Raw genomic sequence first — 15,459 nt, 5'->3', positions numbered from 1 at the left:
TCTTTTATGTGTATGAAACAGAAAATACGACAAGAGGAAGAACATATACACAATACTTTCTTTTTGCTCTCATAATTATCACAAAGTCATAGCACTCTAATGTGTGTATATAATCAAATACAGTAGCTCAGAGTCACAGCATAGTACGTATTAGTGTACACACACACACACACACTCACACCCTTATAGGAACTCATTTGGTTAACCACTTTATAAAAGGCATAATAGCCTTTTTTAAGGTTAGATTAGTTCACCAAAAAGTCTTAGTGTCATGGCATGATTAACTGAAGGCCAGAAAATCACTTTTCAACATATAAAATAATCACACAGTTTAAGTCAGCAAAATGGTCAAGTAAATCCTGAAGCTTTTCCTTATCACAGAACTGTATTAAAAAGAAATTAAACTCTAGAGGTCAAGTTAATAGCATTGAGTATGGAGAGAATTATTAGAGTCTCCCAGAAGACTCTTCTGCCTGAGGTGAGCTAGCAGACATATCCTCAGATTAAACTTTCATCAGCAGATCTCTGTATTTCATCAATCTTTCATTACCGCACATCTTAGAAAATCACCGGTCAGGTATCATTAGAAAACCTTTCATCTTTCCAATGCAAAATCCAACCAAATTACTAGAAGTAAAATACTGTTAAAAACGAGGACCTGGAGAGAGCAATGATGTTTAAATAGCTCAATATTAAAAAAGTTTGAGTTTCTGTATTGTTCTAAATTATCACTTCCTTTCACAACAAACAGCAGAGAATGTGTGTAGAATGGATGGCACTGCAAGATTTGGAAAGCGAGTCATTACTGTGTATTAATATATTATCAACATCCATGTGCAACAAGATTATATCAGAGCATTTCATGCTAGAAGTAATGATTTTACAGACTTCCTTAAAATTAATCCACACAGGACACACAAAAGAGACTACGCATTTGTGTGTCTCCTAATCTCTCTCGCCCTGTTTTCTCTGATGATTGCAGCTTCTCCCTCTACCTGTAAGCAAGGAGTGCTCTGACTTCACCCTGTTGAGGACCAAACAGACTACTTGCCAGGATGAGCTCACGCCTGCACTTACCTTTATATACAAAAGAGCAGGGGAGTGACATCCAATTGAATACAGAGATGTATATCCCAGGGTGCAGTATGTTCCAGTTATATCCAAGTGTCCTGCATCTAACTGTGACCCACACAATAGAGCACTTGACCTCTCTAATTTAGGAGTCCAGCCATAGCTCAAGTTCTCTCTTATCACAAATGCCCCTTCTCTGGCTACTGGGGCTTGCTCAGCAAACCTTGCATTATTTATACTGTCCTTCAAAGAACTTTCACTGCATGGAGCCTCCAGAACCCCCAAATTGGCTAGTCATAGCTGTCATTTTACTCATGCTGCTCTGTTTTGAAATAATTACCTACTAATTAACAGCACATACTGTATGAGTTTATTTATAGGCAATGGCTGTATTGTTTGCTCTAGAACACTCTCTAATCCAGTAGGTGCATACAAATTTAAACAAACTTAATTGGAGAAAAATTTAGGTAAGCTCAAGGTCTAAACACCTGAAGGAAGAAGACTTTGTACAATATTTAAAATACATGTAGCCTCTTTACCAAAATTCATACAAGGAAAAGAAAAAAAACTGAAGGCTCTGAAAGAGAAACTACTTGTGATGAAAAAGCGTAGCTCATAGCACAGTAAATCTAAAAGGGACATTTTTGTACATGACAGCAAATGAGATATTATGGGCTATTTTTAGTTCCATGTTTATATACTAAAGCTTCAATAATTCTGTTTTCTCCTTGCTGTTATCAATAGCGACCAATCAGAAAAAGTAATTTATTGTGCAAACAACAAATACTTAATTATAATACAAAACAGCCAAGTTTCTCTTCCGATGTTAAGGAGAGAAAATTGGTTTGATCATCTCTGACATGGGTCTTCTGTATTGCTGATGTCACAAACAAAGTTACTTTTCAGCAAGATGGTAGCCATCTGCAGGAGGCAGCATAGACATTACTTTGCTTTAATATGAACTAAGATCTGTATTTCACAGCCCGCATTATCTATGGCAAATAAACAGTTCTTATCATGGGTAGATGAGAGCAATGAGGCTTTGTGCAGGAAACTGGGCAGGGCTGGAATTCAGCCCCTGGGCAGGACATGGTACTGCAACTGGCTGGGATTGCAGTTAGTGCCCCTATGTGGAGGGTTTTGTATCAGTGGATCTATAGCCTCTCCTCCAGGTCATCCCTGATGAGCCCATCTGCACTGACCTATTTGGATCAGATATGGGGACCACCTGCTCTGCACTTGCATGCTCGCTTTTTCTCTCTCTCTCACCCATTAGGTGGCTTACATGCCTCTCCACCCCTGAAGAAATTTCATCCAGCAGCTCGTGAACTTTCTCAACACTGCAGTGAGCAAAATGGGTACAACAGTCTTAAATTATTCCAAATAACTAATTATAACTGCTAGGAGTAATAACGTCATTACATACATCACAAATGTTGGATATTTCTGTAACCTGTTAAATCTATGACTAGTGGGTCTAGTCTGGTGTATTGGAGTTTAACAATTTGTGAACAAATATCACAACAATACAATTTTATCATCCAGAGAATCTGAAATATTTGAAAACTAAGAGGTAACAGAAAAGCAAACTGTCTTCTCAAATTCTGTAAATAAATCATTTGGGTATACAGTAAAAGCCTTTCTCTGTCCTTCAGACATTTGTTATAATGTACTTTTCCTGTTCAACTGCACCATATCAAAATGTCCCCAAAGATGCTCCATTTTCTAACCAAAGAAAGCTTCGAGAAAATCTGACTTGAAGGGAAATGTGAAATGGGTTCATTTTCTCAAGCAAAGGAAGCACTTTAATGTTTTATTCATGACAAGTTAAAACCTCTTTGCTTCCCAGCATTTCCAATTGGATTTGTCCTTGTAAATCACTCAAAAATCTGAACCAAAGAAACTAAAAAAGCAACAAAAAATACCCATCATTCAGAGGAACGAATGGCTCAGGGGAATGATATTCGGACACAGATATTCGGACACTTCAAGGTCACTGGTTCAAATATGGACCAGGTCTGAGCTGACCAAAAGTCAAAACCATCCAACTGGCTATTTGGCAGCTTTATGTGAAATGAGCAAAGGGTTTCAGTCATTGAGTTCCTGCATTATAAAAGCCTGTGTACTACAGGTGGCCTGGGCAAGGGTTCTAAAAGAGATGCCGTGGACGGTGGAGACTGACCTACTTAGTGATTCCCTTAAAGTGATCCCTTCAGGCAAAGCTTGAAGCATATTGATAAGGCAGATAAGCCTTGGCTTTCATTGCTGCCACCTTATTAATCAGAAGGCTTCAGTGTTCAGTGTTATCAACCTAGCACCTTTTGAAAGTATTCATTCATGTGAAAATCTTTCTAACTCAGGACTTTTCTTTTGCCAAGAAAGACTAACAGACATTTCACCAACCCTGAAAGCCAACATGCTGATGTGATGTGTATTAGAAATGTACAGGTCAAACAGCTTGCTTTACATCTGACAGGTGCAACAATACAATAGCCACCCAAAAAGCAGCTGAAGGGTTCACTAAGCTACCAGGCAAAACCACTCTGATACCCCTATTATAACTTATTACAGATACAATTTCTGTCATTCCTTTTGGGAGAGAGACTACAAGCCATTTTAATAGTTATATTCCTGCAACAATGCCACATCAAAAGGAAAGTATGAAGCAAAAGATAGCTAAGTCCCTGGTTCAGTGAAGCACTAAGTACATGTTTAAGTCTATCCCATGTCAGGAAAGCACTTGAGCACATGCTTAACTTGACTTCAATGGGAACTAAGCACATGTTTAAGCACATTCCTGAATCAAAGTCTTTAAAAACATCAGCGGGGGAAACCAAGTTCACTTTCTACTTTGATCAACTGTAATGTATGAGGAAGTGGAAATGGAACTATGTAAATACTTTCTTTACTATATACTGGTGAAATGTATACCTCGCAGGATAAATACGCTAAGGACTACATTTGAAAAATTATCCCTTGATTTTGGACATGCAAACAAGTATTTCTGCCTCTAATTCAGGTAATTTGGTACTTAACTACCTGATTTACAAGCAGAAATATGTTTATTCTTTGTGAACATAAAAGTTTCATAAACAACTTTACAGGTCAAGTTGAGGCCCTTTGAATATCTTATCCAAATATCATTTTGCAAAATGTGCTATAAGGAGTTATGAAAAATAAGTGTGTTTTTTTTTTAAGTAACTTGCGTAACAAATATAACAAATATAAATCCTCCCATAGTTATTGGAACATAATCACACAATAAAATGGCTATTAGTGATGCTTCACTTGGCAAGCATATATACACCCTACACTAGTAGATTTCAACAGCACAAAGCAACAAAGTCTTAGGAGATTGTAAACTCACCGTCCATTGTCACGACCCACTCCCCAGACTCTGATGCTCACAATGGGCTGAGAATGAAGAATGGTATGATCCATGGGGTCAACCAAATTTAGCATGTCATTTTCCAGTATAAGGTACATGTCTTTTCCCTATAATTCAAAACAAAACACAAATTACAAAATCTGTTCTTCATGCAAAGTGAATCAGCTCAAAACTCAAGATGTTTTCGGTTTTCTTTATTTGCATTGGTAAATATCACTGAGTCATTTGATTGACTCAAAGTTTCAATATATTCTGAGTGCATTTGAAAACAAGCTGACTTCTGGTTTTAAAAGGTCCAAGATAAACTTTACTGATTTTTTTTATAAACCAAACTGGAGAAAATAATTCTTTTCAATTTGTAAAATGTAAACGGTTTTATTGGCTCGATATAATTAACAACAATCTTAAGGTCATTCAGATATTCAATACACAAGTTCTTTGTTTCCCTGAAAAAAAATTAAACATAACAAAATAAGAAATTTCTTAATGTTAAAACCTTAGTAACAAACATCAAAACCAGTAACCTTTTAAGGAGGAGAAACATACTGTTTACATCAAATGATATGATGGGCTGTGATTTCTTTTTCTCAGCTTCCACTTCACAGTTAAAAGGGCTATTGAAGAGGATGGCATTCTGCGTACCAAAGGTTTTAGGATCTGCTATTGGAAGAAGAAAGCATTTAGGCTGAACCCTACTCTCACTGAAGTGAGTGGGAGTTTTGCCATTGACTTCAATGTAGCCAGGATTTCGTCCTTTCGGCCTGTATTTGCCTTTTTCTTGGTTGAATATTGTAAGAAAAGGAACCAATTTTTATGATACTCTTCCCTTTTATGACAATTTAGGAATGATAATTATTTCTATTATTAGTATTCTCTCTAACCTAGCTACCTCTGTGCTAACACGACGTTGTTCTGTCTTTTAAGCTTCCCAGAAAGAAGTACACATTGCAGCCAAAGGAGGCTCAGAAATCAGTTTCTCTCGTCTGATTTGGTATATCTTCTCAAACAGTAATCCAAGGAGAATTGCAGGACCCCATGGAAATGATACTGGAGTTACTGTAAGACAAAATATTGATCTAAAAGGGATGGACTGTGTAGGGTCCCCACTTAGTAAGAAGAATTTATTTGTTTCCCCATTGTTGAGACACCATCCATTAATGTATATCCCCATACGCCTTTCAGAGTGGAAACAATCTGATCACACACTGACAGAGGATTTAGAAATTACTCTCTTATTTTTGTACATGTCAATGATATGGCAGCCCTTTTCCAGATTGCCACTGCTCAAGTTTTAATGGTGTGTCTAATTCTGTGCCCCTGACTGTCATGCATTTCTTTCAGCTTGGAAGGGACTGTTTACTTTATTTGCTTGTACAATGGAACTCTTCCTGTAACAAAATGGATTTACACATGGAGGGATGAACAACATCTGGAGGAAAAAAAGGGGAGGCAATGTCTTACCAGAGAGAGGAGACAGAGGTCTGAAGGAAATGTAAGGAAGGAAATACACACACACAAAGGTATCTCGGGGAGGAAAAGAAGATGCAGTTGCAATAAACAAATGGTTAATGGGGAATTAATACTAATGAAGTAGCTTATTGCACAAAGGAAATAAGAGTAGAAGAGTAAAAAAGTAAGGAAGGAATAAGGTACAAAAGCAGAGCAAGAAGAGTCACTCAGATTTCTAAGGTTCCTGAATAAAAATACAAGAACTATGAAAAAGACAAAGAATAAAGAATTTGTTAAGAGACCAAAGATAGTGAAAACAGCTCACGAAAGAGAACATTGCTGTGTATTTAGACCAATTTTCTATTTACACATTTATTTATGTGGCAATGACCTGAAAGAAATTGTTGCAAGAAAGTAAAATCTGCTGATCATAATGCTGGAATTAGGACAATAAAACTACATTCTAAAGATTTGAATAGGACTGGAGAATGGGCAGATATGGAACATACTGAACATAAATCAAAAGAAATTATTCTAGCATACACAAGGGATGGCTCGGTTCAGGCCAACTGCAATATTTTACACAATTTTTGTTGCCTTATTACACAAAGGCTATTATAGTGATGGAGATGGTGTAGCAGCAGGCAACCAGAAATTATTTAGGCACTCTGGGAATCTAAATACAAAGAGACAGGATAAACCTGGCCAAATTCTATGTGACCTCACTGACTGTCAAAGAATTCTGAAGAGACTGCAAAAACCTGCTACAGGGGTGGGGGAGCAGGGAAGGGGGATGTAGGGGAAAGGCTTCTGACAAACAAAACAACCCAGGGAAATAAAATACAGTAGAACCTCTATTTTAAGAACAGGTTTCAGAGGAACAGCCGTGTTAGTCTGTATTCGCAAAAAGAAAAGGAGTACTTGTGGCACCTTAGAGACTAACCAATTTATTTGAGCATGAGCTTTCGTGAGCTACAGCTCACTTCATCAGATGTTTACCGTGGAAACTGCAGCAGACTTTATATACACACAGAGAATATGAAACAATACCTCCTCCCACCCCACTCTCCTGCTGGTAATAGCTTATCTAAAGTGATCAACAGGTGGGCCATTTCAAGAACACCAGTCTTGAGAATGACCAGTTATATGGTCCCCATAGAGTGTGTGGGGCAGCGTCACATAAATAAAGTGATGTTGATGAAGAACAAGTTGACATCCCTTCACATTTGGATACCTTCAATGCATTGGAAATCTCTTTGTAGTGGTATGAAGGACAAGAAGCAGCGATGTAGTGTAGCATTCTGCAATTTACGCACCATACCTACTGTAATTTTGAGATGTTCAATTTTACGATTTGAAGATTTTGATTTTACAAACTCGTCAATCCCAAATTAGTTCATTGAGATTTTACTGTAAAATTAAAGAAGAGTTTGATCCTAGAAGACTGTTGGTGGAAGCTATTTTTAGTGAGACACATTGCTGCAGCAATATAGTTGTAAGGTAAATAATCTTCACAGTATGTGGCAAAAATGACAATGTACTATGTGGTAAAGCAGCAAAACAGATTACATGGTCTTCTTTCATGCCTTTGATTTCACAGAATTGTGGAAATTAGAAATAAGAAAGAGATATTATGTCATCTTGTCTACCTGGAACAATTTATCTCCTCTTTGGGGTGAAATACTTACAGATGGTCCCAATCCTCAATCCCATTTAATAATATTTCAGCCAAACTAGTCCTTTTAATCTTTACTCAATTCTAAAATCTTAATCTTTAGTCAACTCTTTCATCTTAATTTTTTGCTGTATGTACTTTGTATTCCTTCTGATTTCCCTCCAATTTGTTGACATTTTCCTCTCTTCATTTAGCTCTCTCCTTTAAACAAGCTTTTTTTAACCTGTCAGTGCTCTGCCAACCGAGAAGGGTTGTTACAAGAATTTCTTCTAAAGTAAGTGGGAATCTATTTACTCCTCTGTGTCTGAATTGTATTGCTTGTCTGTTTAGATTGACTCTGTGGACTATTCATGTGAATAAGGTGAGAAGAATATAGTACTAACTCAGTAATTTGTGACCCAATTTCCTTTAACACTCTCCTCCTGAAAAGATAGATTTTTTATGATAATAAGGTAGAGTCTTTTACAAAGCACAGCCTATCATAAGACACTTAACAACTTGTCATCCTGATACACACTAAAGTTATTCAGTTACTGACTGTATCATGTCAATGCCTACTTGAGGCTCGGTTGGTGAATTATGGCTGAAGAGATGTTTGGAGCTGTGAAGAGATGTTTAGCTGTGGGTCAGGAAAGCCTGGCAGGCCAAGCAAACCGCACTGAGCTCCCTGATGTTGATATGGAGGGCCAGATCATCCCGCAACCAGCATCCCTGGGTGTTCAGCTCACCCACGTGGGCTCCCCAGCCCAGGTCCAAAGCATTAGAGACCAGGGTTAGCGACAGGGACGGGGTCGCGAAGGGAACTCCCTCCAACACTGACACAGGGTCCAACCAGCAATCCAGGGACGACCGGATGTGATCCGGCACCCTGACTACCCGGTCTCGGTCATGCCTGATGAGGATGTAGACCGATGCCAGCCACACTTGCAGCAGCTGGAGATGGAGCCTGGCATGACTGACAACGTATGTACATGCAGCCATATGACCCAACAACCACAAGCAGGTGTGAGCCGTGGTGAGCGGTGGTTCTTTACGTGGGAAAACGGGTCTGACATGGCCTGAAAATGTGCTACCAGAAGGAAGGCTCTGGCTCGTGTGGAGTCGAGAGCTGCCCCCAATGAACTCTATTCACTGGACCAGCCTCAAGGTGGACTTTTTCTTGTTTATTAACAGGCCTAGGTCGCGGCAGGTGGAACGCACCAGATTGAGGCTCCTCTGAACTTGTTCCCAAGACCTGCCCTTGATGAGTCAGTTGTTGAGATACAGGAAGACCTGGGACCCCTCGATATCTCAGGTAAGCAGCCACTGGCTCCATACATTTTATGAACACCCTTGAGGCCCATGAGAGGCCAAAGGGCAGTGCCATGAATTGAAAATGGCGTCCGCCCACTATGAAACGGAGGAATCGTCTGTGATCTTGGAATTAGGAAATAAGCGCCCTTCATGTCAAAGGCGGCATACCAGTCTCTCGGATTCAGGGAGAGCATGATGGAGGCTAGGGAGACCATGCAAAACTTCAACTTCCTGACAGACTTGTTGAGGCGATGCAGGTCCAGAAGGGGTCTTCCTTGCTATGCAAGGAAAGGCACTCTGACTAACCACTATGGGCAGTAAGAAGGGACTGAGGGGGCGTAGGGCCGGCGGCACCTGCTATACCGATGCATGAGCGCGGCACTCGAGGGGGCATCACAGCCGACCCTACGGATAGCATTAAGGCAAAAATGTCCGACTACCGCTCACGTGGGCGCGTGCACACCTAGAATGGAATCGACATGAGCAAGCCCTCGAAGAAGAATTGAAGGTTTTATTGCAGACTTTCACAAAGACAGCTTCTCCTCCTTCCATTTTAATCAGTGCCATCATGGAGCATTCTGGCCTGATAGAATAGTGCTCTATTCCCCTAGCAAATACTTTGTCACATCAGGTCCCATATTGATGCAATTACAGGACACGTGACTTTTCATAGTCCAGTGGTTCTCGAAGTTTTGTACTGGTGACCGCTTTCATATAGCGAGCCTCTGAGTATGACCCCACCCCCTTATAAATTAAAAACACTTTTTTATATATTTAACACCATTATAAATGCTGGAGGCAAAGTGGGGTTTGGGGTGGAGGCTGACAGCTCACGACCCCCCATGTAATAACTTCGGGACCCCTGCGGGGCTCTGACCTCCAGTTTGAGAACCCCTGTCATAGTTAGTTTATGGAAGCCAAAAGGAGAGTAACTTTCAGAAATCAAACATCTTTCTCCCCTGCCAAAATGGTACAGTCAAACACACACACATGTATGCTCCTGGACAACTCAACCTCCATGCTGCTCTCAACCTTTAATCAGCCCAGAAATGAAGGTCTGCTTGTCTTGTTTCTTAATAAGTAAATACCGGTAGGCAAAGAAACAAAGTCTAAAATCATAATTTCTGTTTGCACTCTCCATTAACCAAACACTTTTTTTGGGTGGGTAATTTTCTTGTTTTTAAAAACTCACTCGCAGTAGGCCAGACTCAGAGGAGTAAAAGAGTAAGTCTAGAGAGTACATTTACATCAGTTAGGCTCCGTCTGGATTTACACAGTTTGCAAAGAAGGTCAGTATCATTATCCGCATTTTACAGATGGGGAAACTGAGGCACAGAGAGATGAAGTGACTTTCCCAAGATCACCGAAAGGTCAGTGGCAGAACTAGGTCTCCTGAGCCCCAGGCCAGTGCTCTATGCACTAGGCCACACTACTTCCCTTAGACTTATACCCAATATGTAAAGAGAATGGAAATTACCACATCACTTCTGCATTTGGATCAAGGAGCATAGGAAATTTAAGCTGTCGTAACTCATATGCTAAGGGACCAATAGAGAGAAGCATAACAAGAAAAACAACTTGGCAGAGGGTTTAAGAAAGCATGTTAAAATAGATCACCCATAGCCTCTAGGCTCTAGACTCAAAAGACGCACCATCTTGAAGCTCCTTACACTTCCTTTCCCACTGGGAAAGGGTGTGAGAATGGAATAGGCACTATAATTAATGGAATATGCACTATAACAAAGCCCTCTTTAGTCAATACAAGGATTTCCACTGATTTCAATGACTTTGGATCTGAGCTTATGACAGTGAGAATATAAAGGAGTGTTAGAGTAACTTCTACCATCTTACACATTACCCCTGTATTTGGCCCTTATCTTCAGTTTACAGCAAATGTTTTATTAACAATTGTACAGTATATTTTCAGCCATTTAATTATTGGACATGTCATGCAGCATACCTAACATATGAAGTGGAGACAGAACAATTTGATCATGGCCTTTGTGAGACCTGCTCTCCTAACCGCCCAGAAACAAAAATCAAGTTCGCTCTCAAATTTTTTCCTCCTTTTTGCCAGCACCAGCTGCTGATACGGCAGTCTAAGTCTCGCTCTGCTTCTTTACTTTTTTTCCATTAAAGAATACATAGAAAATTAGGGTATTTAATTTTTGTTCAATAACATTTAAAACTGGGTGGAAAACGAACATGTTTGTGTGTATTTTTAAAGGTATCTTATTGAATGGGTGGAGTGTATTCAAAGGGCGGGAAAGGGTAATGTAAAGAAAGTTCACACCATACTCTTACCTCTCCCCATATGCCAACCGTGTCTCTGATATCATTTTTACAGTAAGATAATTGTCTGATGCAATTGTTCACAGCAACACTGCTTTTTCCAGGAGCAAGATCTTCTTCTGCCATTTCTACCCAGCCCAAAGAGCGCACAGCAAAGCACTAAAAAAAAAACCAGGAAAGATTTGTGTGTAAATCATAACTTGATATACCAACAAAGCAGTATCAATTACTTACAAAAGACTGAAGAAATCTAATGGACAGATTCCCAGTGAAGTCAATGTCAAAACTCCCCCCCCTTTGGACAGAAGCAGGTCCCTGTATTGCCATAAGATGACACTCATAGCAGATAGGAACATTAAAATGTATAGTTTGAGAATGTAAGATGAAAATATTTATTGGAAGGAACAAGGTAAGATGAATGACATGTCAGGAAAAATGATACTTCTTATACCTCCATGGTGGCAGAATATGACAAAATGCTTTCAAGAATACAGTCACCAAAGGAGAAAATGAGGAACATATAAGGAATGCCTTAGGCAGTCAATAGGATACCCTTGCACCAGAAAAATAACAACCACAGCTACAGGATGGAGGTCCTAGTTAGTATTTTGAGCCTTTATATAAAAAAAGGTTTCAGTTTAGGCCTGTTGTGAAATCCACATATGGTATATCTCACTACTGAGTTTTAAACCACAAAACTTAATTTATTAAGGATTACCACAATCAGTTTTACAGTAAGTTTAAGTAAGGTAGCAGATAATAGTAAATCCAAAGCATTAACTAAGAAATAAAATACTGTGTGAAGAATCAGGCTTTTAACAGTGACCCTTAAGCCAACCAGAACTCTCAGCTGGCAGAACATTGCAAGACTACATCACTCAGCACTTATGGTGCATTTTGCAAACAAAACAAAACGTGATAAATTGCCTGGAAATATCTATGTTACTGCCACTATGGAAGATTTATAAAAGCCACTTTTTAATATGGGAAAAAACATTCATATTGTGCTGAGGCACTACAGAGAGTGAAATCCTGACCCTACTGAAGTCAATGGGAGTTCTGCCATTGACTTCAATGGGGCCAAGATTTCACCCAGAAAGCGTCAGGAGGATTCTGTTGTCAAGTTGAGCCATAACTGCCAACAGCAAATTTATAATAGTTCTGTTGCTTCTTTCTGATAGACATGCTGAACTTCTACGTTATTAGGAGTACCTCCCATATTATATAACACACACTATTTTTGAGGCATTCAGCATACGTTATATTGTCTATATGGATTAGTAAAATCTATGGCATGGGGTCTTTGAGAACTTAACGAGACATTAAAATCCCACCTTCCCCTACCTACAAATCCCCTACGTGCCAATCACAGCTTTGTCTACAGAGGCATAAGCTCCAAAACGTTCCAAAAGTACAGCAGAAAAATTTAGAATCAATGTAGTTAAAAACTTGCCTGCATTTAACACCCTTTCTCTTTCACCATCTATCTCTCCAACTCAAAGGTGGACTAAAGATTAACGTGGCGACACTACAAGGCTTTTAGCGACACGACTGTGCTGCTACAGCCGTGCTGCTAAAAGGCATGCAGCGTAGCTGCTGTTTGTGGCAGGAGAGAGCTGTCCTGCCAACAAAAAACGTCCACCACCCATGAGCTGCAGTAGCTTTGCTGGCATGAGTGCGCTCCAACAAAGTGCTGTTCACACCGGCGCTTTTCACTGGTAAAACTTTTGTTGTTGGCGGGGGACGGGGTTAACACCCCGAACAACAAAAGTTTTGCCAACGAAGTTCCAGTGTAGACAAACCCTTAGAGTAGGCATTGTGTAGAGTCCCGATACATTACCTATTGGCTTCTTTTCAACTTTTGTCTTTGGGAATGACTGCATTTTTTGTTTTGAAATTGTGTGCTGAACCAACTTTCTATTGGTTCAGGAAATCAAATAATGCAATATGTATTAGCAATGTTTTAATTATACAATCCCTAAAAGGCCAAAATGCATTGTTCAATGCTGCCCCCCTGTGACAAACCGGTTTCATTGTTACCAGCATCTAACATGTAACAAATGTTTAGGAATACAGGCCCTAATCTTGTAAATTACTCTGCAGACAACTGAGATCATGCTGTATTTACTGCAGGGCAGTCCTGTGCAGGTATAGAATGCAGCCCAGGTGGACCAGGTTGCAGGTTTGGGCCTATAGTTTCTCCTGTTAACATCTTTTTTTGAAATACGTTTAACAAATGGGTTTTTAAAACTCTGAAGCAAAAACACAGAGATAGGTAATTCAAGTTCATACAATATGTCTATTTTGGAAAACTAATGGAGGGCAAGAACATAGAGTAGCATCTAGTGAATTAATCTTGTTAATATTTTTATCTTTATTGGGGTAGGGAAGCACAATGGGACAAAGTGGTTTTGGAGTGCAGAGTTCTTGTATATTTCAGCAACCCACCTGAGCCTATTCCCAAAAAAGGAATCCGTGTCACAGCAAGAGTAAAGCTCCATGTGAATGCACATACCTGGAGTTCAAATTACATTAGGTACTACTCTTTGAGTAGTCTGGTGTGCAAGGCTTTGCAGGTCTGGTGAAAAACAGGTGAAATCCTGGCTCCACTGAAGTCAATGGCAAAACTCCTACTGACTTCAGTAAGGCCTGGATTTCACCCTAATTATTTGTGCGTGCGCCTATATGGCTAGTTATTTGTTTACTTCCTTGCTTGTGTTCCTGAACATTGCCAGAGTTTAGGGAACAATATATATCAAAGAATCAAAGAAATTGGGAGGCGAGGGGGACAAAAAAATGCTAGGCTATATAGCCCTCGTGCACAAGTAGGACAGTTGGCTATGGTATATTTGTTAGTGGTTTATTAATGAAAGTCTATCTTTCTACTTTCTATTGGTCTTGCAGCAGCAAGACATAAACAGAGGTAGATTTTATATAAACTATGACTGTTTACAAAAAAAACTCTTAGCAACGTTAACTTTTAAAATTTTAATATTTAATATGTAGAAGATATTCCTCATATAACGGTAAAATTCACCACCAGATTACAGAACATACACCACTTTGTAACGGTAAGTTAGATCTTACCACTCGACAGCACTTTGAAAAATAAAGATTGTATATTCATAAAAATGGAAAAAAATAATTTCATAGAAACAGTATGATTGCTTTTGAGTAAAAAGCAAATTATTATTTTTTGCAACATTAGAAACATTTTGTATCCAATACATCTTCGAGTGCTTAAATACATATTACTTTTATACATACCACACAAAGATTTTAAATCACTAAATTCATATTTATTAAAAAGACAAAAATGGCTTTTTTAAGTAAATGGGAACATTTTCCTTATTTGCAAATTTCCCTTCTCAGAGCTAGCATGTGCACTCACCCATCACTGATTGGTAGAATCTTTTACTGTGCACAGAAGCAGTCCTAATCTGTCAATCACAGGCTTCCCTGAGGTGATGGGCCTACCCTATACTTCAGGTAAACTACTTTGAAAAGTAATTAACAATGTATAATATATAATTTATTAAACAAAAAGCATTATGCAAACTGTGTTAAACTCCTCTGTGTCTATGGGTAAAAACTCAAACTCATCCAAATTTTATGTCAGATAGAAATAGTATCTTGAAATAAGGAAATTAAGTTATGATTTTTTTTTCCTCCTGCAAAGCACGTTTACTGAATTGCCGCTGCTGGGAGCTGACTTTAAACTTTAAACCAAATGGGCACAAAACCTGGAAGAGAAATGGTGAAATCAGGAGGGAACTACAGCTTGAAGTATTTTTCATCCCACAGCTGCCTCTGGAGAAGCCAAAATGTCCAGTTTGTAACATTTAATAAGATTTACAAATCTCTTCTGTCATGTTACAAGATCTTTTGACCCATGAAGTACTCACAGCTCTTGTTGAATGTGCCAGAACATCTATTAGGGATGTTAGGCCTTGATTTTTGTAAGTCTTTTCAATCTACTTTCTATTGTGTCTGGAGATACAGATTTTATTGTGGTAGCATCCACAATGTGCTAGTTACTTTCTAAATACAGAAAAAAGACACAATTCCAGTACTGAGCAGAGTACAATTCAAAAAGGCAAAGTCAGAAGGAGGATAGGAGCAAGGGATACAAAATACAGATAACAGGATCAGGATGATGATGACAGGAGCAGTATCTCTTAGTTACAACTAAATGTATCTGGATTTTTGCTCTTCTTTTGTTAAACACATTAAACTCTTCACTTGCTCCACCCATTCAATTCCAGTGTTACAGTTACAGAGTAAGCTGTGT

The 15,459-nt window shown here is 39.0% G+C and overlaps 1 protein-coding gene across 10 annotated transcripts in view; it reads right to left on the bottom strand.

The window, feature by feature from the left end:
- APBB2 (amyloid beta precursor protein binding family B member 2) overlaps window positions 1-15,459 on the bottom strand; it is a 328,999-nt gene that overhangs the window by 70,077 nt on the left and 243,463 nt on the right. For all 10 annotated transcript variants that reach the window (XM_048848487.2, XM_048848489.2, XM_048848488.2 and 7 more), the window contains 2 exons: window positions 11,181-11,327; window positions 4,439-4,566 (listed from right to left, as the gene is read on the bottom strand). In XM_048848487.2, the coding sequence (XP_048704444.2) occupies window positions 4,439-4,566; window positions 11,181-11,327 (275 nt within the window). The remainder of the gene's footprint in view (window positions 1-4,438; window positions 4,567-11,180; window positions 11,328-15,459) is intronic.

The sequence above is a fragment of the Caretta caretta genome, chromosome 4, assembly GCF_965140235.1.
Source record: "Caretta caretta isolate rCarCar2 chromosome 4, rCarCar1.hap1, whole genome shotgun sequence".
Taxonomy (NCBI): Eukaryota; Metazoa; Chordata; order Testudines; family Cheloniidae; genus Caretta; species Caretta caretta.
Note: the sequence above shows the minus strand (reverse complement) of the source record. Positions and strands in the feature narration are given on the sequence as shown.